This window comes from Mirounga angustirostris, unplaced genomic scaffold (genome assembly GCF_029215605.1).
Source record: "Mirounga angustirostris isolate CCGP_5_RB_7025 unplaced genomic scaffold, mMirAng1.0.hap1 SCAF_5, whole genome shotgun sequence".
Classification (NCBI taxonomy): domain Eukaryota; kingdom Metazoa; phylum Chordata; class Mammalia; order Carnivora; family Phocidae; genus Mirounga; species Mirounga angustirostris.
This window is the reverse complement of record NW_026991713.1, coordinates 175694103-175716962: the sequence shown is the minus strand read 5'-3', so window position 1 is coordinate 175716962 and position 22860 is coordinate 175694103. Positions and strand designations below refer to the sequence as shown.

At 51.0% G+C, this 22860-nt stretch overlaps 1 protein-coding gene across 1 annotated transcript in view; it reads left to right on the top strand.

Moving 5' to 3' along the window:
• Window positions 1-4718: 4718 nt before the first annotated feature.
• The window catches only part of DAGLB (diacylglycerol lipase beta), a 28248-nt gene continuing 10106 nt past the window's right edge, over window positions 4719-22860 (top strand). The window contains exons 1-9 of the mRNA XM_045875841.1: window positions 4719-4912; window positions 6356-6507; window positions 11552-11723; window positions 13034-13292; window positions 14674-14796; window positions 15755-15882; window positions 16779-16905; window positions 17258-17341; window positions 20210-20287. Of these exons, the coding sequence (XP_045731797.1) occupies window positions 4818-4912; window positions 6356-6507; window positions 11552-11723; window positions 13034-13292; window positions 14674-14796; window positions 15755-15882; window positions 16779-16905; window positions 17258-17341; window positions 20210-20287 (1218 nt within the window). The 5' untranslated portion in view covers window positions 4719-4817. The remainder of the gene's footprint in view (window positions 4913-6355; window positions 6508-11551; window positions 11724-13033; window positions 13293-14673; window positions 14797-15754; window positions 15883-16778; window positions 16906-17257; window positions 17342-20209; window positions 20288-22860) is intronic.

The following is a 22860-nucleotide window of genomic DNA, read 5'->3' as shown; positions in this document are numbered from 1 at the left end:
ACCACCTGAGTGACGTCTACTGAGGGCTGATTGGACTGGGGCTCCAGGTGGGGTTTTCCTGTGTGCTTCGCCTTCTAGTGATTGAATATGGAAATAGCAAGGAACCCTCACTGTGCTCAGTACCCGCCGCACTTTTTTTTTTTTTTTTTTAAGATTTTATTTATTTATTTGACAGAGAGAGAGACAGCGAGAGCAGGAACACAAGCAGGGGGAGTGGGAGGGGGAGAAGCAGGCTTCCCGCTGAGCAGGGAGCCCGATGTGGGACTCGATCCCGGGACCCTGGGATCATGACCTGAGCCGAAGGCAGACGCTTAACGACTGAGCCACCCAGGCGCCCACCGGCCGCACTCTTTGACCCCTCTGAGCTAGCCTTTGTTGTATGAAGTCTTGTGTGGGTGCTCTGGGCGTTTCTCCTCGGGTTCTGAAACCATTCCCTCTTATCCCTGCAATTTAAAAGCAAGTTGCAGCATAATACAGCACTAATGTCTTAAAACAATGACGGGGATACTTTTGTATAATACTAGGATGCGCCAGGTCTCTACCTCTAGTTTCCCCTTGGGCACTGAAAAGGTGAGAGTCTCTAGGCAAGTACTACGCTACACTTGACTCTGTTCTAACAGAATGGAAATACGGAATGTATTTATTCCTCTAACAAGGGATCTAAGACAATAACTGATAGGGTAACAGGGAAACTGGTGTGCCCTGAAACGAAAAAAGTCACTTGTTTACTTCGAATTCTGAGAATTGAAGATCCCAGGGCTGTAAAGAAGGGCTTAGAGAAACAACTATCCAGTTTCCTGAAAGATCACCTGGCTAACACTGCCTCACCCCCACCTGACAAAGACTAAATGCAAGGATATTAACTTTACTCAGGACACAGGCATTTTCTCAGATCAAAGAAAATTAAGTCCCAAAGGGAGAAATAGGGGAGGAAATGAACCAACTGATTTGGAAAAACGAAAGAGTAAAGATAACAGTTTCTCCAAGTTAATATGAAGGTAAAATGAAAAGCCAAGAAAGTCTCTGAAGAATACTTACTGTACTTTGCAAATACATAGTGAAATTAACCTGAAAGAACAAGCAGAGAAGGATACCAAAGATTTTTTTTCCCCCAAAATTCAAGATAGAGCATCTATGGCAGGATGTTATCTCTTGTTACATCTGGATGGTAGATCCTTAGGTGTCAGGCATCTTCTCTGTATCTGAAAATTTTCATCATTTAAAAGTCATGATGGGGGCGCCTCGGTGGCTCAGATGGTTGGGCGTCTGCCTTCGGCTCAGGTCATGATCCCAGGGTCCTGGGATCAAGTCCCGCATCGGGCTCCCTGCTCAGCGGGGAGCCTGCTTCTCCCTCTGCCTCTCTCTCTCTGTCTCTTATGAATAAATAAAATCTTTAAAAAATAAAAAAATAAAAAATAAAAGTCATGACGGCCCATTTACCTTTTCAAGAGCTGTACTTTGACTTGGATATTTTGGAAGTAGGAAATACAGTTGATCCTGAACAACATGGGTTTGATATTGTATTCAATAAATACAATACAGAACTGTTCATGTATTTTCTCTTCCTTATGATTTTCTTAATATTTTCTTTTCTCCGGTTTATTATAAGAATACCATATATAAGGGCACCTGGTTGGCTCAGTTGGTTAAGTGTCTGCCTTCAGCTCAGGTCATGATCCCAGGGTCCTGGGATTGAGCCCCCTGTGGGGCTCCCTGCTTAGCGGGGAGCCTGCTTCTCCCTCACACTCTGCCCCTCCCCGCTCCTTGTGTTTGCTGTCTCTCAAGCAAATAAATATTTTTAAAAAAGAATACAGTAGGGCGCCTGGGTGGCTCAGTTGGTTAAGCGACTGCCTTCGGCTCAGGTCATGATCCTGGAGTCCCTGGATCGAGTCCTGCATCGGGCTCCCTGCTCGGCAGGGAGTCTGCTTCTCCCTCTGACCCTCCCCCCTCTCATGTGCTCTCTCTCATTCTCTCTCTCTCAAATAAATACATAAAATCTTTTAAAAAAATAAAGAATACAGTATATAATACATATGACATTCAAAATATGTATTAATCAACTGTTACTGGTAAGGCTTCCAGTCAACAGTAAGGTATTGGTTAAATTTTGGGGAAGTCAAAAGTTATACTCAGATTTTCAGTTGTGTGGGGTCAGCACCCCTAACCCCCACAATGTTCAAGGATCAACTGTACTTATTTTTAAAGATAAATCTTTTTAAAAGATCTATTTATTTTTTAAAAGATTTTATTTGGGAAAGAGTGAGAGAGAGAGAGAGCACGAGCAGTGGGGAGGGGCAGAGGGAGAGAGAGAGAAGCAGACTCCCCTGCTGAGCAGGGAGTCTGATGCAGGAATCTGCTTCTCCGTCTGCCCTTCACCCTGCTTGTGCTCTCTCTCGCTCTCTCAAAGAAATCTTTTTTTAAAAAAAGCTATTTTAAATAGAAAATTGAAAAACTTGTCTAAAATAAGGGAATTAATATGCTTTGTATGAGATACCCACATGATGGAATAATGTTTTAAAACAGCTCTAATTCAACAAATGGAATAATGTTACAAGGAAATGGCAAGGGGCGCCTGGGTGGCTCAGTTGTTAAGTGTCTGCCTTCAGCTCAGGTCATGATCCCGGGGTCCTGGGATCAAGCCCCACCTCAGGCTCCCTGCTCAGTGGGAAGCCTGCTTCTCCCTCTCCCACTCCCCCTGCTTGTATTCCCTCTCTCGCTATGTCTCTCTCTGTCAAATAAATAAATAAAATCTTAAAAAAAAAAAAAAGGAAACGGCAAAACATACTCCGAGAGATTAGAATTACATAAAATACAGGGGCACCTGGGTGGTTCTGTCGGTTAAGCATCTGACTCTTAGTTTTGGCTCAGGTCGTGAGCTCAGGCTCCTGAGATCGTGGCCCCCTTTGGGTTCTGAACTCAGCGCAGTCGGCTTGGATTCTCTCTCACTCTCCCCCTGCCTCTTCACCCCCCCAAATAAATAAATCTAAAAAAAAAAAAGCTATACAAAACACATTTCTTTTATTTTTAATGTGTATGCTACCTGTTTGAAATCATAGTTTGGTGGGTTGTTATTGTTTGTAACATTAAGTCATCAGTATCTTCTTTATCTTTACTAACAAAAGCTTATATAGAAGAATTATCTTATTGCTAAGCCTTACAAATCCTGTTTTCAAAAGGGAACTATTACATTTGAGAATATTTGGATCATAGGCACAGCCCTTTAGCTTCTGAATCACTCTCTTCCACTGAATTCCTGTTCTTCCTCCAGATCTCATTTTAGTATCTTCTTCGGGGAAGTCTGACCTCTCCGATTAAGTCACTTCTGGCCACACCAAGTACCCAATGAATACTTATTTTATAATGAATGGTTCTCTTTTCTTAACCAAGTGAGCCACCCAGGTGCCCATGGTTCTCTTTTCTATAGAAACCTTGTAACTTCCCCATCTACAATTCCCTGTATGATTTCCACAACCATCAATATAATTTCGATACTATTTTTAACTCTGAAATCCTGCCCTTTAGCAGATCCCTGAAGGAACTTCAGACTTAGAAAACCTTGACATTCAATTAGTTTGTTTATTCATCAAGTATTTAATAAGTGCCTGTAATTTGCTCCATTATGTGCATAGCAGTAAACAAAACCAGCGAAGTAAATTGCTTATGCAATTTACACCCTAAGGTGGGAGGAGAAAGGTAATAAACGTGGTACAATGTCAGGGAGTGATTAAGTATCAGGGAGGAAAACCGAAGCAGAGTGAGGGAATGGGAACAGATGGGTGTGCTGTTTAGATAAGGTGGCCAGGGAAGGCCTCTTTGAAACGGGGGCACTTGAACTGAGGCCTGAATGACCTGAGACAGAGACATGGAAGTAACTGGGGAGGAGCATCCCTGGCCGAGGAAACAGAGAACGTAAAAGTCCTGGGGCGAGAATGAGCTTGATGTATTTGGGGGGGGGGGGGGGGGAGGCGGCAGGCAGTGAGGTGATGGAGAGAGAGAATGGGAACCCAAACCCAAGGAGACAGAGAAACACGCATTGACAGACTTGTGGTGTGTGACTACCAGGGAAGAGCCTTTCCCGGGGGGGTGGAGTCAATCTCATGCGCAAAGTGCAGACTTGCAAGATCCTAAGCTCTGACGGTTCAACGAGGTCGCCCCAGCTGCCGCAGGGGAAATGCACTGTCGGGGGGCGGGGGCTTGGGCGGCAAGGGCAGAATGAGGGAGCGCAGTGGGGAGACCCGGGCTGGCACGAGACGAAGGGGGCTCAAGGGGGCGCGGACCAGGGTGGGGCAGAGTGGAGGTGCTAAGTGCTCAGGGCCATAGGCTCTGAGGATCAGGATCTTCCCCACGCCCCAGCCCCAAGCCGCCGGATGGTTTCAAACCCTGAACTCGAGAGGCGTCCTAACGCGGCACTCCTGACCGCGGGTAGCACCGACGGTGAACTTCATCACACGCCTGGAGGCCCACAGACCTGGGAGGACTCCCAGATCTGCCATTAACACCCGCTGGCCTCTGCAGGTGCTCATTCCTCCGCGCCCCGAAGACCCCTTATCTACAAAACGGGAATGTTATCAGAACGGACTTCGCACACGTGCAAACCACCTAACAAGCCGACCAGCGCCTTCCGGGTCAGCGCCTCGGCGCAGGCGCGGAGGGTCCAGCGGCTGCGCGGGGCTCAGTGCGCGTGCGCCGGGCCCGCCCCTCGCGCGCGCCTGCGCCGAGTCGCAGTCAGTTTGGCGTTGGATCCCGGAGGGCGCGGGGCTCCGAGTGGCCACCGGCGCGCGGCGGGCTGGCCGAGGCCGGGCAGCGGGGCCTCAGCCATGCCCGGGATGGTGCTTTTCGGTCGGCGCTGGGCCATCGCCAGCGACGACCTGGTCTTCCCGGGGTTCTTCGAGCTGTCCCTGCGAGTGGTGTGGTAAGGGCGGCGGGCTGCGCGGGCGGGCGGCCCGGGAAGAGTGGCCGTGTCGCCGCGTTTGTGCGCGCGGACGCGGTGCCCACGTTCCCTCGTCTGGGCCTCTCCACCGCGCGAGGCCTCCGAGGACGGGCGTGCAGCCGCTCTCCCCATTTCTCGGAGGGCACACTGAGGCCGGAGCGGGGAGGCTGGGCCCGGGGTCCCCCAGGGGGTCTCCCGTCGCGTGCGACCCCGAGGCCTGGCCCCGGGAGCCTCCGGGACGGGGTTGCCGACCAAGGGCCGTGGCCTCCGGGAACTGTTTCCTGAAGCCAGGAACAGCCACTTGCATCATTACGGCGCTCGGCATGGAAATTCAGGGCATCAAGTGTCAACCAAAGGAGAGGATGGGAAATAGTAGCCTGCCTGTCGTTCTGGAGCCGGTTGTGCCCGAATTCCCCGACGAGCAGCCAGGCTTGGCACAGAGTGTGCAACCGATGGGAAGTGGAGTTGGGCGCCTCAAGGCTGCTCCCAGAGGGGCCGGGCAGGGAATAAGAGTGCGTTCTCGAGGGGAAAGGAATGTAAGAACGTGAAATATTGAAAGCGGCCCCTCAGTAGTTTCATAGTTTTCAGAGCCAGGTCTCCCCCGTATCATTTCCCATTGTTATTTCCAGACCCAAAGTCCTAATACCACAAAACTGGCAAAAGCATAAAATGTTCTCTAGTCCCAGTTCCACACCTGGGCTCGAATCCTTAATAACAGCGTTCTTGCCAGCAATGTTCAGCCCTTTGCTGAAATGCTTCTGGTGACTGGTCACTGTTGCTTTGAGGTGTTTGGTGCTGTCTTTCCTTGTTCTGCACCGAGTTACAAAATCTATAAATAAGTCTGCAGTACGTGGCCTTTCAAGCTTAATCAGTGTTCACTGTGGAACATCTTGGCATAACTCGATTACCACCTCCTGGTTTTTGCATTACACACAGCAGATGACAAAAAGTGTTTGTCAGTTTCTTGTTAATCCCCAGAAGTGAACATTACCTTGTTAATATTTTAGCAAGCAGGTATTTTGTTGGTTTACACTTGCATGTTTCTGAGTCATGGTAGGGCTGCTGTTTTTCATCAGCCCACATTATAGTTGCCTGCTTATGGCATTAAATGCCTCTTAGATATTAGAGCAGGCAGAGAATTAGGAACAATCATGTAAGCACAGAAAGGATAAAACTCATGTTTTAAAAAAAGGCCATGCTCTGTAATTGACTTAGTAGATTTTTTATTGTTTTCTTTTAGTAGATCTTTTATCGGAGAAAATTATATTCCAAAGCAAACTTCGCCTTGCTTTGGGAAATATTAGCTTTTTAAAAATCTTTAACTAAAATTTTTTTGTTTAATATTAATTCCTTTTATTTCATTCTGTAATGTTTTATAATGTAGTTCCTTGGTTTCCATTTCTGACCCTCCCTGTCTCTCGGCAGGTGGATTGGCATTTTGACTTTGTACCTCATGCACAGAGGGAAGCTGAACTGTGCAGGCGGCGCCCTGCTCAGCAGTTATTTGATCGTTCTTCTTGTTCTCCTAGCAGTTATTATATGTACGGTGTCCGCCATTGTGTGTGTCAGCATGAAAGGTAAAGGGTAGCCTTTTCTATTTGATACCTATTCTTTTTTAATTGCTTTATTGAGATATAATTCATGTCCTATACAGTTCACCCACTTAAAATGTACAAGTCCATGATGTTTAGTATATTCACAGAGTTGTGCAGCCATCACCACAATTTTAGTACATTTTCATCATCCCCCAAAAAATCCTATGCCTATTAGCAATCCTCCTCAATTTTCCCCAATTTCCTCAGCCCTAGCCATCTGCTAATCTACTTTGTCTGTAGATCTACCTATTCTGGATCATACAGGTGGAGTCACCCACTGTGTGGCCGTTTGGTCTGGCTTCTTAAACTTAGCATAATGTTTTCAAGGTTCGTTCACCTTTTAGTGTGTGTCAGCTCTTCATTCTTCTTATGACTGAATAATATTGGCTCAGTCGGTTAAGCATCTGCCTTTGGCTCAGGTCATGATCCCAGGGTTCTGGCATCGAGCCCCACGTCGGGCTCTCTGCCTAGTGGGGAGTCTGCTTCTCCCTCTCCCTCTGCCCCAACCCCCCGCCCCAGCTCCTGTGTGCACGCTCTCTCTCTCTCTCTCTCATAAGTAAAAAGTCTTTTTAAAAAATTACATCGAATGGTTTGCCACGTTTTTACTTATCCATTTGTTAGTCGGTAGACATTTGGGTTGTTAACAGTTTGGGGCTGTTACACATAAAGCTGCTATGAACGTTCGCTTTTGTGTTTTTGTATAGACAGAGGTTTTCATTTCTCCTGGATGTGTGCCTAGGCGTGGAATGGCTAGGTCATGTGGTAACCTTGTGTTTAACCTTCTGGGGAACTGGCAGGCTGGTTTCCAAGCAGCTACACCATTTCTCTTTCAGTTTATAAAGAGTTTCCATTTCTCCCCATTGTCAGCAGCACTTACCTTTGTCTGACTTTCCGATCCTAGCGGTCCTGGTGGATCTCACTGTGGTTGTGATTTGCAGTTCCTTGATGAGCATCCTCTCGTATGCTTACTGGACATTCGTATATCATCTTTGGGGATGTGTCTGCTCAGATCCTTTGCCCCGTTTTAAGTTGGGTTATTTGTCCCAAATAATGAGTTGTAACAGTTCCATCTATTCTTAATGATTTTTTTTCTCCATGTTACAGTTTTCTGCAGTCACTTTGCTGAAAATGTTGGGAGCCTCCCTGTATGAGTGCTCAGGTTCATAGGAGGAGCCGAGCATTGTGGTGCATTAGTAACTAAAAACTGCAGTCAGAGGCAGGGCTGAATGGCATGCCGCCCTCCAGCACATTTCATCATTGCTTGAGTGGGGATGTGGGAGGCACGCTCACACACTCCAGATGATGGGGAAAGCACTGGGAGGGAATAGCTGATTCACTGGGCGGCAGAATCATGATCTTGATGGTGTGGAATGACCAACTGAAACTTAAAAGATGGGGATAGCTCATGGGGAGTGATAGAGAAATGTTAGTGGCCAAGTGTTTCTTGGCCCTCAAGAGAAAGACCACAGGGTTCTGGATGACCAAGAGGTGTGGCATGTGCCCAGTTAAAGAGAAATATATGGAAAAGAGAGCTCTGTGTAATTTAGCATGCCCCTGAAAACATGAATGCATGCATGAATGTCTAGAGCGAAGAAGGTCCCAGTTCTGTGATCTGTGTCGGTCCCCTCTGTGTGGCTTTAGCACTGTGGAGTTGTGGTTTTGGTGCGGTGGTGGTGTTTTTTAGAGAGTGCGGCGGGGGATGCAGAGGGAGCGAGAGAAAATCTCAAGCAAACTCCGCACTGAGCATGGAGCCCGATGCAGGGGTTGATCTCGTGACCCTGAGATCATGACCTGAGCCGAAACCAAGAGTCAGATGCTTAACCGACTGAGCCAGCCAGGCGCCCTAGCACCATGGAGTTTTTCCATGAAGTCTGAATTTCTGAAAGAAGTAATTAGGTTGGTGTCCCTTCAGCTGTGGTATCATCTCATTTATTGGCCCTTTCTGTTCATGTCCTAGTCTGGTTAGAAGACCCAGTATGCCGCTATAATCGTGGGTTCAGATCTGAAGCAGGAATGTAAGCTTTTTTTCCCTTAAATGGTTTTCTTCAGGTATTTTTGGTGGTGTCAGGGCACGTACGCCGTGATGGATGGCCATGTCACTGAGGTTCCCCCTCGTAAGCACTTGCCTAAGGCCTGCCCCATCTCACACTCACAGTCAGAGCTCAGAAAACATCTGACAGTGTACATGTTAGGCGTTATGTGCCAGTTGTTTGTGTTATGGGTGGGTTGCCTATCCAGCAACCTCTTCCAAACAGAACCCAGTTTTATTTGGGACGTCCCCCATCCCTCTCCCTCACATATGAAATCAGTGCGTCAGAGAAGCCAACTCTCCACCCAGCTCAGGAATGATCCTCATGTGTCAGTGATTGGTTCCGGAATGGACGTGTGACCCAGTTTGAGCCAGTGAAACTCAGGAGTTTTTTGGAAAATTCTGGGGAGTCTTTCCTTGCTCCTCTAGGAAAGATCCAGAAGCAGTAGGCTGTTTTCAGTCTGGGTGATTCTGTGGAGGGAGGAGCTGCTGAATTCCTGCCGTATCTCCACTCACTGCCAGGATGAGCTGACACAGAGGAGGGCAGAGCTGTGAGGGGCCAGAGCGCCATGGTGCCCATGCTCTGCATTTCCAGTCCCCGGAGCCAGGGAAGGTCCCAGGTCCTTCCCGCTTTTACTTTTGTTACTTGTGGCTAGAGATACCACAACTGACCTAAAAACAACAGTTTAGAAATTATGTTAGTTTAAATGCCAACCCCGAGATCATGATCTGAGCCGAAATCGGGAGTCGGATGCTTAACTGACTGAGCCACCCAGGCGTCCTTGTTAGTTTTACTCTTGATCCATGGATGACTTCTGCTGCCCTTTTGTTCCATAAGGCATCTCAGTAATTAAGCTGTCACTTGTGCAGAAAGGCCATGATTTGTAGCTTTGCGCTGGTATTACTCTCTAAAGGAGACACCACAGGCTGTACGTGCTTGGGACCAGTGGGGGTCAGTCATCTTTACCCAAGACACTGATGCTTGGGTATTTACCTCTGCTCCTTTTCTTGGTCATCAGTGTAGCGTGGTTGGGAAGAATTTTGCTATTGTGGCAGTTTCTAGTTTTGATTTGAGAACCTCCCTGGTGAAATCCTACTGTTCCTACCATGTAGGAGGTTTAATTAGGGGAAGGTCCAGCCTCATGACTACCATGTTTTCCTGGCAGAACACCCTCAGCCTCCAGGGTGTGCCATTCGCTGGGTTTGATTGTGATCCTGGGAGGTTTCCTTGCATCGCCTCCGTATTTGTGTTGGGAGCTCATTGCTCATCTCACGCCAGGGAAGATTGCTGCAGTGTAGAGGTGTTGAACCAAAGATTCTGTGACGCAGGCCTGCCTTTTGTGGTCTCTGCCCAAATGGTTCGGCCTGATGAAGACGCGGGCTGCGCTGAGGACATTCCGTCCAGCTCGTCAGTTCTGGGTTCTCAGCGTCACTGCGCCCCCGGGAGCAGCTGGGTGCACGCCGGTCCCCTCTTTGCCTTGAGAGGAAAATCTCTTATCTAAGTAAATGACAATGTTTTCACTGGCGGGTATGACTATATAAAGGAGGTTTTTTTCAGTATCTTGATTTCTTTTTGGAATCTTAGAACTCCGTTTTCTGCTTCCTCATTTCCGACTTTATCCCATTCCCGGAGCGTCGGGCCCGGGTGCTGTCGGTGTTCACGGCGCCAGCCCGGGTCGGGTTGCCTGTTTTACAGGTGATCGGCTGTTGTTAGCAGCGGGCTCCAGAGAGCACCGAGTTTTTATGTCTGCACTCACTGTTCCTCAGAGAGAGAGTGGTGTTTTGGTTACCTTGTATTTTGTCTTCGTGCCAAACATGAAACTGGAGAGTGTCTTAACATTTTAAAATGTGACTCTAAGTAATCCATTCTAATCCCAAATCATTCTTTACATCTTAGAAATGTCTTCACTCACTGTTTCGGGTTTTGGGGTTTTTTTCACTGTTTTTGTTTTAACCATGTGGCATTTTTATGTTGCTTCAGTTAGTATTTATCACAACTTTTTCCCAGAGGGAGCGAGTTGATGTTTTACATCAGGAATTAAAGCACACGGACCTCAGTGGGATGCTTGGGTTTGTTTGAGACACACGGTGAAAAGGTTGTGTCTGCATGTTAGGTTTCTTCAAGCGTTCTCGCACGTCAGAATTGTTCACTTCCCAAGAGTGCAGACGTTGGTGAGGCGGAAAACCGGGACTATGCAGACCTGGATTGTGGGGGTTTTCGTTGTTGTTGTTGTTGTTAAGATTGTATTTATTTATTTATTTGAGAGAGAGAGTGCAGGGGGAGGGGCAGAGAAAGAGAGGAGGGGGAGAGAGAGAATCTCAGGCAGACTCCCCGCTGAGCACAGAGCGGGATGCAGGGCTCAATCTCACGACCCTGAGATCATGACCTGAGCTGAAATCCAGAGTCGGACGCTTAATCGACCCTACCACCCATCATGCACCCTCTGGGTTATGTTTTAGAAAGTAGTTACTAAGCCCAGTTGGCCTGAGTTTCCTCCTTTGTAAAATGGGATGGTGACTATCTTCAGAGTCGTGAGGATTACAGAAGAATGGGTGTGAAGTGTTTCACATGGTGCCTGAACGCCATAGGTCTCAAGCAGATGGTGGACTTACGTTCTAGAACTCAGGTGACCGTGTATCTCTGTTGGCCTGGGACAGCTCTGTTTTGTGCCAGTTGTCCCAGCATAATTTTTAATAGCACCTCCTTCCTCTTTCAGAAGTGTCCCAATTTGGACAATGATTATATGGTCATCCCAGTTAGAACCCTGAAGTATCTTGAAACCCTAGTAAATCTAGGAAATGAATCTGAGGCTTTTTGTCCTGTTTCCACCCCGCCCTTGGCTACTTGCTCTCAGCCTTGGGCATTGATTTCCAGTTACGAGTAGAAGCCACCAGGCGCGCCTACAGTACTAACAGATGCTCGCCACACTCTGTGTCTGTGGAAAGCAAGTCTCTGAAGAAGCCAGGTGCCCGGGTTGAATATCTTCTGTGTTTCAGGAACCATCTGTAATCCCGGACCACGGAAATCTATGTCCAAACTGCTTTACCTCCGCCTCGCGCTCTTTCTGCCAGAGATGGTCTGGGCTTCTCTGGGGTCCGCCTGGATAGCAGACGACGTGCAGTGTGACAGGACGGTGGTGAATGGCGTCATTGCCACCGTCATCATCAGGTCAGGTCTTCGTCTTCTCTCTCAGTTCCTTGGCTCGGATGCATTTGAGATGTAAGAAGCAGACCTTTCTGAGTCACTGCAGATAGCCCCAAGTCATGTGGGCTTCCTAAAATTGTTAGAAGTTGCACCTTTTTGAGTAAATCCTAAAAATTGAGAGACATGGGTTTATAATATAAGAAACAATTCATCTCCTGTTAACGCATTTATTGATATCATTTTCTTTCTTGCTGGTTCTCATTCTTCTGCATTCTATCCCTTCTGTTTTTGTTTTTTTTTTTAAAGATTTTATTTATTTATTTGACAGAAAGACAGCGAGAGAGGAAACACAAGCAGGGGGAGTGGGAGAAGGAGAAGCAGGCTTCCCACTGAGCAGGGAACCCGATGCGGGGGGCTCGATCCCAGGACCCCTGGGATCACGACCTGAGCCGAAGGCAGACGCTTAACGACTGAGCCACCCAGGCGCCCCTATCCCTTCTGTTTTAAGAAGGAAGAAAACCCAAAGACCAATTCAAGGGCAAAAACTAAAGGCAGGATGAGAAGAAACGCGGTGTCAGGAATCGTGACAGGGACTAACGCACGGGATCGGGTTTTCGCAGTTTCCAGGCTCACAGTCTCAGGAACAATCCGGGGACTTGTGCTGATGCCGGCCGGCCCACGCCACATGCGTGCGGGCAGCAGATCCCCTTCGCAGAGGCGCATCTTCCCGTGGCACACGTGTCTGGGAACCGCAGTGTCTGGCATGTTGTTCCTCACACGTATGAATGAAAGACCCATCAGAGTTTCCCACGATGTGGCACAGTTCTTTCGGTTTTACTGAGAAGAACCCCGAGGCACTGAGGAGTAAGGGCCTGGGTCATGGCCAGTGGACCATGGAGAACAGGTTCCAGCTACTTCCGTGCCCAGGCTGCAACTCTGCCTACCAGGCATCTGCTTTTTTCTTTTGTGATCTTCACTTCTAAGGCTCTGATTTTTGTGCGGCCTGGGCCAGCCACAGGCTCATAAAGAACTTTCTAGGGACACCTGCGTGGCTCAGTCGGTTAAGCGTCTGCCTTCGGCTCAGGTCATGATCTCAGGGTCCTGAGATCGAGTCCCGCATCGGGCTCCTTGCTCGGCGGGAAGCCTGCTTTTCCCTCCGCCTGCCCCTCCCCCTGCTTGTACTCTTTCTCTCTCTGACAAATAAATAAATAAAATCTTTAAAAAAAAAAAAGAACTTTCTAGAAGAAACAAGTTGCTCACCTCAACCTGGTTCTGGGAGATCCGCATCTGGATGTGGGACCAGGGTCATCATGCCTTCTCTCTCTGTTTTGCAGTTGGATTATCATCATCTCCACTGTGGTCACCATCATCATCGTCTTTGACCCCCTCGGGGGGAAAATGGTTCCGTATCCCTCCTCTGGCCCCAACCACCTGGATAGTCATGAGTCGAGCCAGCTACTTAACGGCCTCAAGACAGCAGCTACCAGCGTGTGGGAGACCAGAATCAAGTTCCTGTGCTGTTGTGTCGGGAAAGACGACCATACTCGAGTTGCTTTTTCGAGTACGGCAGAGCTTTTCTCAACCTACTTTTCAGTAAGCTGAAGGGGTCTGCTTTCGTCTCTTTCTCCTAAGTAAATGTCTCTTATGTTAAGATGAATACTCTCTTTGGAGCTGATGGCTGATCCCCCGTTCACGTCAAGAGCTCTTGCCCACGTGTGGTCTGTGGTGTGGCGGAGTCGGGGGGAGACTAGGGGCCGTTAACCCAGGGCCCTGAGCTTGTGGGCCCCGTCTCTCTGGTCAGTGCGTCCTGGTGTTGCCACCTGTTTGTTACACTGTCAGGATTTTTAGTTCATTTTTAAGGAGCTAAATGATGGAACCTGCATATTTTGGGATGATTTGCCAGTTGTCTGAATCGTCTGTCCTCCATCCAGCTGGTCCTCTGCAGGCGCCAGGTGTGGGCGGTGTCATGCATCCAGGGTGGTATCAGACCTTGTTTACTACTTTATAGCATGATAGAAATGATAGATTATTCTGCTTTTGAAGGAGAGTTTGAATATGTTATTACAATGTAGGAAGGCATCTTCGTTCTAGAGCAGTTTCTTCAGTGATTTGGAAATACTCATTTTTCTTTCACATCCGTCGTTTTCCTGTAATGTTCTCTGGTAAACTGTTGTGTTCGGCACTGACACCAGGTAAGGGAGACGCGTTCTCATGACGTCCTGCACGACTGCCGGTCCCTCCTTGCTCTGTGCAGTGTCTGCATCTGCAGGGCCCAGGGCCGGCCCAGTAGGCTGGTAGCAGTCGCCACAACAGCCTCCATGTCGGGACTGGAGAAGTGGGTCTCCCTGAAGTAACCTTCAAGGAGTGCTTCAGTCTGGCCTTCAGACAGCTGGGAGAACCGATGGCTCAGAGGCCGAGTGGCCAGTGCCTGGTCCGTCCCTGTGGACCAGAAGTGCCTGGAGGCAGCAGAGGAGTCTGCCTGAGGGAGAAGGGGGGAGGCAGGCACAAGAGACGCCCTCTGTTGCTGTCCTAGTTTGAGATTCTTTTGGAGGCTTGCTGTAGCCGGTGAGTCTAAGTTCAGTCTCTCAAATCTCTACCAGGGACTCTGAACAAAACCAGGGCATCTTGAGCAAGAGGCTAAATTTGGGCTAAAATTGGCCATTACTACAAAGATGGTGAACTTACCCATTTGCTCCCAACTATACAAAAGCTGTGAAGTCAGTTAAGTTACTTGAAATGAAATTTGAAAATAAAAGCTCAGCAACATTTCTGTGTTCTCTGGTGGATTTGTCTGAGGGCAGGATAGTAAAAATCATCAAGCTCACATATAGAAGGAGTCTTGAAAATACTTCTAAGGAACCTCTTTACACATACCTGTGTATGTGTGCGCGTATGAACTGTAAAAAACGGATTTTAAAAAGGAATTCATGGGCCGTCCCTGCTGAGTTTATGACAAGCCACTGTTTACATCCAGGACACAGACCTGGTGCCCAGCGACATCGCGGCAGGCCTCACCCTTCTCCATCAGCAACAGGACAATATCAGGAACAGCCGGGAGCCGGAGGGGGTGATCGGCCATTCCCCGGGGCCCCCCCAGGTAAGCCCCTTTCTGGTGGCTGGTACAGTTTTGACATTTACTCCTATTAATACATCTTCAAAAAACAAAACAGACTGGCCAGCAATGATTTCAGGACAGTTGGCTTAGAATCTGATGTGTGGCTTCTGCTAGTTGTGGTCCCTCGGGTAGAGGGAGCCCATTCCTGACCACTTCACCCTCCATTTTATTTTTTTATTTTTTTAAAGATTTTATTTATTTATTTGACAGAGACATAGAGAGCACAGATAGGCAGAGCGGCAGGCAGAGGGAGAGGGAGAAGCAGGCTCTCCGCGGACCAGGGAGCCCAACGCGGGGCTCGATCCCAGGACCCTGGGATCATGACCTGAGCCGAAGGCAGGTGCTTAACTGACTGAGCCACCCAGGTGCCCCTCCTCCATTGTATTTTTAAAGCATTCTCTTTTAGGAAATTGGCTGAAGTCAACATAGCAAAAATTCTTTCTGGGATGGGCCTGATTCCCCCTGGGCGTGTTTGCTCTCTTCTCTGGGCCAAGGGAGCAGAACAGTTGGGTTTTGCTGGAGGAGTTTTCCTGCCACAGCTGTTTAGGCTTCTGAAAGAGAAGGTTGCACGCGGATGGATGGGTTTCTCTGCCCCTCACGCAGGTGCCCGGGCCTTCCGGCTCTGCTGCCGCGGGGGCCTGGCGCTCTGCTTGTCCTCATGCGCTTCCAACTCAGTCCCTGGCTCGTTCCAGCAGGGGCCACAAAAGTCAGCAGGGATTTTTGCTGTTCATTTCCACCATACTTGCTGCATTCCTGTAAAGTGAGGGGTCTGTTTTAGTCCGCGTTTAAAGACGAGTTTCCCCTGTGGAAGTCTGCTGAGGTCTGTTCAGTGAGGGAAGAAAGGGGCATCAGGAGTTCGAGTTCAGGTTTATGACCTTTGTGAGTTGGTCTTGTCCGTAATGGGTTCCCCGAAACAAAAAGCTGTTTTTCTTCTCTTCAGGAAGCTGATTTGGACGCCGAGTTAGCCAATTGTCACCATTATATGCAGTTTGCAGCAGCGGCCTATGGGTGGCCTCTCTACATCTATCGGAACCCCTTCACCGGGCTCTGCAAGATTGGCGGGGACTGGTAGGTGGGCGCGCCTGGGCCCCCCGCCTGCCTTCCGCCCGTCACTCCGACGGTGCCCCACTGTAGTTTCTAAAAATAATCCCGTTTCCCCTTTCCCAAAAACGTTCTGTTTTGAAACATGTCAAAACCGCGAGTGCAGTACCGAGAAGGCCCGTGGATCGTTTATCTGGAGCCACCAGTCGTGACTTGTGTGGTCACATGCGCTGTGTCACCATCGCTTCCTGCCAGGCTGCCCGCGCAGAGGGCACGGCCCTGTCCGCGTTTCCTGAGGACGAGGCCTCCTTTTACGTACTCCGCACGCCCCGCACCAGCGCAGCTCGCGTTAAGCAGTAGCTCCCTTAGGTTGTGGCCAGTTTCCCATTTGGGCCAGTAGGAGCCTTCAGAGCAAGGTTTCCTCCACGTGAGGCTCACGCGTGGCGCTTGGCTGTCTGTCTGGAACAGTTCCGTGGTATTTCCGGTCTTGCGTGCTGGTGACATTGCCTTGCACGGTAGTCTACGTATTTTGTGAACGGCCCTCAGTTTGTATTTGTCTGATGGTTTCTTCTGGGTTGGAGTCGAGTACACATTTTTGGCAGGAATTCCTCGGGAGGAACATCCTGCCCTTCTTGGTCCATCATAGGAGGAAACAAGGTGCCAGTTTGTCCCATTCCTGGAGATTTTAAAGTCTCTCCCATTCTTAATATAATTTATTTTTTGAATACGTAAAACATTAACATGACCCCAGAAGTCAGAACTGTAGTGAGAGGTGTGCCTGGAAATAGCGCAGGCTGTTCTCCTGGACCCAGAGGAAGGGCTGAACCTTGTGAGCCCGGGGCTCGCGGCTGCTGGGGAAGCGGGGGGCGGGCCTGATGTTCCCTGGTCGGTACTGTAACTGACACATTTGCCTGTGTATTTAGTTGTCGAAGCAGGACGACGGAATATGACTTGGTCGGAGGCGATCAGCTCCACTGTCACTTCGGCTCCATCCTGCACACGACGGGCCTGCAGTACAGGGACTTCATTCACATAAGCTTTCATGACAAGGTCAGTACAGCGGCGCCTCGTCCCTGCTCTGGGGTCGCGGGGTCCTTCGAGAGTGTGATGGAAGTTAGAAACTATCTCCCCCAGAACAGTGCGCGTAGACGCACGCACACACACGCACGCACGGTTTGCATGCCGGTTCAGGGGGCTCCCAGGCCCTCCCATCCCAGAGATGGAGCCGGAAGTCCTTGTAGAGATACATCGTGGGTTCTTAAGCAGACCACCATCTGTGGAAGAACGGCCGGGCCCCACGGCTGAATTGTGAACTGTTAAGAGACGCCGGGCCGGCCGAACTCGGCCCTGTAGCTGCGCGCTCTCACTGTCGAAAACTCATGCTTCTTTCCCTCGCCTCCAGGTCTATGAGCTTCCCTTTTTAGTGGCTCTGGACCACAGGAAAGAATCTGTTGTGGTAGCCGTGAGAGGAACGATGTCTCTGCAGGTAAGGGGCCTGATGCTCGAGGCCCGGGGACAAGGGGTGGGGTGAACAGCAAGCCACGGGTACCGGGAGACCCGCCTTTGCTGGAACGGAGGGTAGAGCCCTCATCGGTTAGAGCAGGAGATGTAGCCGGAAACACCAGGATAGAAAGTGCAGAAGCAGACCCAGGGCTGTGAAATGCTGCCTTTGGAGAAGTGGAGGGAATCGTTTCCTTTCCACCGAGAAGTGTCAGAAACAGACCAGCAGGCTTGGGTTCCCTGCTGGAGAACTTCCTCCAGAGGCGCCCGCCTGACTCTCGGGGGTGCGGGGCCTGCCGTGTATGTCTGTTCCCCCCGCCAGCCAGCCCTGTCCTGGCCGGCCCGGCCCCGCCTTCTCGGCCCTGTGCGGATAAGTGGGCAGCTGCTGCCCTCCTTCCATGTCGTGCTCTCTGGTCTGTTCTTGGCCCTTGCTCCATCTCATTTCCTGGTCCTCACTTCCCTGCTGACGCAGAAAGTGTAGCGAGACGCCACAGTGTGAGCCTTCGGCCCCCTGCGGGGCAGGGCCTGCCGCTCGGAGCGTTGGCGGGGACTGTGCACCTGCCCAGGGCCCTGCCTGGGGCACCGAGGAAAGCAGATGCCTCACCTCTGGCCCCCATTTCTAATAATTCTGCAGCATCCCCCAGCTGGCCCCTGAAGGCACCATGGAGTGGTCCTCGCTTTCTCTCCTGGCTTCCTGCCTGGTCTCTCTGGCTGTCTCTCCATTTACGGCCCCATGGCCCCCATTGTGGCCCCGTCTCCCCTCCCAGGCCTGGGAAGCAGTTTTCTACCTTGGTCCCTGTCTCTGGTTTCTTATCTTTCCAGTCAGTCCTCATACCATCCACAGAGAACTCTTTCTAGAACGTGGGTCAGATGTTATCACTGCTTCTTAGAAACCTCCCTCGGCCCCCCCATTTACTTTTTTTTTTTTTTAAGATTTTATTTATTTTTTAGAGAGAGAAAACGTGTGAGCAGGGGGAGGGGCAGAGGGCGAAGAGAGAGGGAATCTTTTTATTTTTTTATTTTTATTTTTTTTAATTTTTTTTTAAAGATTTTATTTATTTATTTATTTGAGACAGAGAGAGAGACAGAGAGCATGAGAGGGAGGAGGGTCAGAGGGAGAAGCAGACTCCCTGCCGAGCAGGGAGCCCGATGCGGGACTCGATCCCGGGACTCCAGGATCATGACCTGAGCCGAAGGCAGTCGCTTAACCAACTGAGCCACCCAGGCGCCCAAGAGAGGGAATCTTAAGCAGGCTTCTCACCCACTCTGAAGCCCAACACGGGGCTCGATCTCATGACCCTGAGATCCTCTGACCTGAGCCGAAATCAAGAGTCAGATGCTGGGCGCGCCTGGGTGGCTCAGTTGGTTAAGCGACTGCCTTCGGCTCAGGTCATGATCCTGGAGTCCCTGGATCGAGTCCCACATCGGGCTCCCTGCTCGGCAGGGAGTCTGCTTCTCCCTCTGACCCTCCCCCCTCTCATGCTCTCTCTCTCTATCTCATTCTCTCTCTCAAATAAATAAATAAAATCTTTAAAAAAAAATTACCTCTATGTTGCATTTGGGTTACACATTTTAAGACTTTTATTTTTTTGGGCGCCTGGGTGGCTCAGTTGGTTAAGCGACTGCCTTCAGCTCAGGTCATGATCCTGGAGTCCCGGGATCGAGTCCCGCATTGGGCTCCCTGCTCGGCGGGGAGTCTGCTTCTCCCTCTGACCCTCCTCCCTCTCATGCTCTCTGTCTCTCATTCTCTCTGTCTCAAATAAATAAATAAAATCTTTAAAAAAAAAAAAAAAAAAGAGTCAGATGCTTAACTGACTGAGCCACCCAGGCACCTCACCCCATTACTTTTTTTTTTTTTAAAGATTTTATTTTTATTTATTTGACAGAGACACAGCAAGAGAGAGAGCACAAGCAGGGGGAGTGGGAGAGGGAGAAGCAGGCTTCCCGTGGAGCAGGGAGCCCGATGCAGGGCTCCATCCCAGGACCCTGGGATCATGACCCGAGCTGAAGGCAGACGCTTAACCAACTGAGCCACCCAGGCGCCCCCCCCGACCGTTAGTTTTTAATAGAAAATTCACGTGTCTTATCACAGCTCTGTTGATGCTTTGTGACTTGACCCCAGCCTGCCTTTCTGGTTCCCGCCCAGAGCTCAGCCTGCCGGTGGTTCTCCAGTGGGCTGCAGTCCCCTTGAGCTTTGCAGGGTATCACTATGGAGTCCCATCCCCAGCGGGTTAACTGCATTGGGTCCTGGGGATGCACTTGCCTCTCGGGCTCTGCCCGCGGCCCCTCTGAGCACCCATGCGCCTGGCCCTGTGTCTCCTTCCTGTGCTCAGACGCTCTGCAATGGGTCCTCTTGGCCCCTTAGGTGGGGTTGCCCACCTCTCTCTGTTCCCTGAAAGCAAGTTTTCCCTTTAGTCTTTGGCTTAGGTGCCACCTCCTCCAGGAAGCCCACCCCCACCCCCGCCCTGTAATACACACCCCTCTCCCCTCTGATGCATCTCTTACCCTCCCTTAGCTTTCAGTGAGCCGTTGATAGCCCCTTGAGGACAGGAAGCATGCTTTGTTCAAAACCCAGGTACAGGACTCTGTGCTTCATGGGTACTTAGAAGAGGTGTGCAGTGAGGGAAGGCAGCAGGTGTGTCTTAGCCATGTCCCACACCCCCTCCCTGCCGACCGTGGGTCCCTCGGGAGCTTCCTAGCCTCCTGGGTTTCCTTCCCAAGGTCAGGTGTCAGGTTCAGTCCTCAACAGTCTGACCCAGGAGACCGTAGCGCTCCGCGGTCCTTCAGAGGGACCTGCCCCCCGGCCGCCATGCACAGCTCGTCCCAACAGCCTCTTCCAATGCACTCTTTGTAGGACATCCTCACGGACCTGTCAGCGGAGAATGAGACCCTCAACTTAGAGTGTGGGGTGCAAGACTGTTCGGCACACAAGGTACAAGCCCTGGGGTGTGTGTTCAGGAATGTTCCGTTACGGTGAAGCTAAAAGGGGTCAGGATTTTTCCAACTCTGACTCTCTCCCGGGAATGCTAACCATACAACAGGTAGCTACCAGGTGCCAAGTGCTGTGCAAAGTAAGTGCTTTTCATTCTTTTCGTGGAAATTCTCATGACAACCTCGTGAGGTTGCTTTGGTTTTTTAAGAGAAAGGAGCAGGTTCAGAGCCATCGAGGGACTTGCCGGAGGCCACACAGTTACTGGAGTAAGTGCCAGTTGGCATTTGAACCCCAGTCGAACGCTCTTCCCTTGACCAAAGTCCTATATTGTGGAGAAGAGAAGCTTCAGCTGAGTACAGGGCCCCCGCCCGGGAGTGCCTCCCATGTCCCCCCACCCTCCCACGGCCCCCCGAGTGGCAGGCACCCCCAGCACTTCCCCGTGGCCCGGCCGGTTCCCTCCGCCGGTGTCACAACACACGGTTCTCCTTTCGGTCTTACTGTGCGGGACCGCAGCGGCCTGCCTCGGACGGACTTGTTTTCTAAAAGGGTTTTAATTGTGTAACATGATGTTCATCATTGCACCCCTTTCCCTTTGTAAGCATCCGATTCGGCGGCGGCAGAGACTCCCAGAGGCTCTGTACTTCTCATCATCCCAAACATAAACTCTGTATCCGTGAGCGATGGCTCCTCCCGCCCCACGCCCAGCCCCTGGTAACCTAGTACCCCCCAGGGCGCTGGTTCTCGGGACCCCCCAGAAGTGGAGTCACGCGGCTGTTTGTCCTTTCACTGAGCACAGCGTCCTCGAGGTGGATCCAAGCGGTAGCACGTGTCAGAGGCCCCTTCCCCTTGTGGCTGAGCGACGCCGCGCTGTGTGCGGCGCCCACCTTTGCTTGATCCGGTCGTCCGCGGATGGACGGGGGGTCACGCCCAGGCGTCGGTCGGCGTCAGCGCTGTTGCTGGAAACAGGGACGGACAGACAGCTGTCCGAGTCCCTCCTTCCCGTGCTTTAGGGAACCTGCCCAGACGTGGGGTTGCGTGTCTGGTGGTGGTTGCCGCGTTTAACGTTTCAAGGGACCACCGGGCTGTGTTCCAGCGCACTGCACCATCTCCCGTCCCACCAGCGAGCAGCCAGGCCCTCGTTCTGCACGTGCTTGTTGCCGCTTACTTTCCGGGTTTCGGTGCTTCCAGCCGGACGTGCTAGTGGGCGCGAGGCGGTATCTCACTGTGGTTTGGGCTCACGTTTCCCGGATGACGAATCAGGTTGCAGAGCAGGGCGTTTGCACGTTTGAGGGAATGATTCTGTCCCGGAGGTTCCAGCAGCTCCTTCCGGGGAGAGGGATGTCGGGGTGGAGGGCGGTGGGCCTGTGCTGTTTTTATATACTTGTGTGTTTTTTAACCAAAACCCGTATTACTTCTCTGGTGATCATGTTTTAAGTAAAAAGTGTAATCTTTATAAAGATGTGTGTCGGAACCAGAGTGTAGCTGATGGAGCCCCACGGTCCCACCTGGACGGTTTTCAGGACAGGGCCAGACTGGAGCCAGACTGGAGGCTTTTGTTCTGCCACCAGTTAGAAGTGGGACAGCCCTGGGAATGTGAATTTTCCCCTTTAACCCTTAACTGTCTTTTTGGGTCTCAAGTCACAGAAGAGTCCAGTGTCACTACTGGGCACGTGTGAAGAGAAAGAGAAATGTTCTACTTTCTTACAGAGACACATCAACTCGCCAACCACACAATACCCAGCAGGATCCCGTGGGCTGGGCTGCGGCTGTGTTCTTAGAATCGGCCCGCAGCTCGAGGCTTTGTGCGTGCACGAGGTGCACTCTGGGCCTGGCCCCCTCCAGCCCGGTTCCCGCCGGGGGCAGCTCCCTCAGGCCGGGAAGGCGGTGGCGGCGGCGGCGGCGGCGGGCCTGAGGGCAGAGCTGTTCTCCGCCTCTGATCCCGGTCCCAGCGGTTGGAGCTCGAAGCTGTGCCGCTGAACGCAGTCTTGGCCCTTCTGGGGCTGGCGGGGGGAGTGTCGGTGTGTGTGATGCAGGCCAGGGCCTCCGCCACGGCCGCTGTGTCCAGGTCCCTTTCGGCTTCAGCTGTCCCGAGGCGGACACGTGGTGGGTCCCCGCGGCGGGTGGGAGGTGGCTGCACGGCCGGCCGCGGGGGAGGCCGGGAAGCGCGGTGGTCCGTCAGGAGGTGCTCTTCCCAGACGGTAAACCCGTCAGACCTCCTCTTAGCTTCCCTTGGATGTGGCCCGGTCAGCCCTCTCCCGCGGAACTCGATAGCGACCGACTCGGGAATTTGCAGGAGCTTTCGAGGCAGCCGCGAGTCTCCCATCTCGGCCCAGGATCTCTCCCGCTTTGTGCGGGGGGAGAAGACAGGCCCGTCTCGTCCACGGGGTGCTCTGTCCTCCGTGGAGACGGCTTCATTTTCAGGAAGCCTGGTTCTTAGGACAGCTGTATTTGTTAGGTTTTATGTTGTATTTATTCTCTGGAATTAAAACCTAACCTTCCTAGAACTCAGCTTCCAGTGGTCTTCGTTTTGCCTCTGCAGAAACCGGATGCTGAATCCGTTAGCACCGATTCAG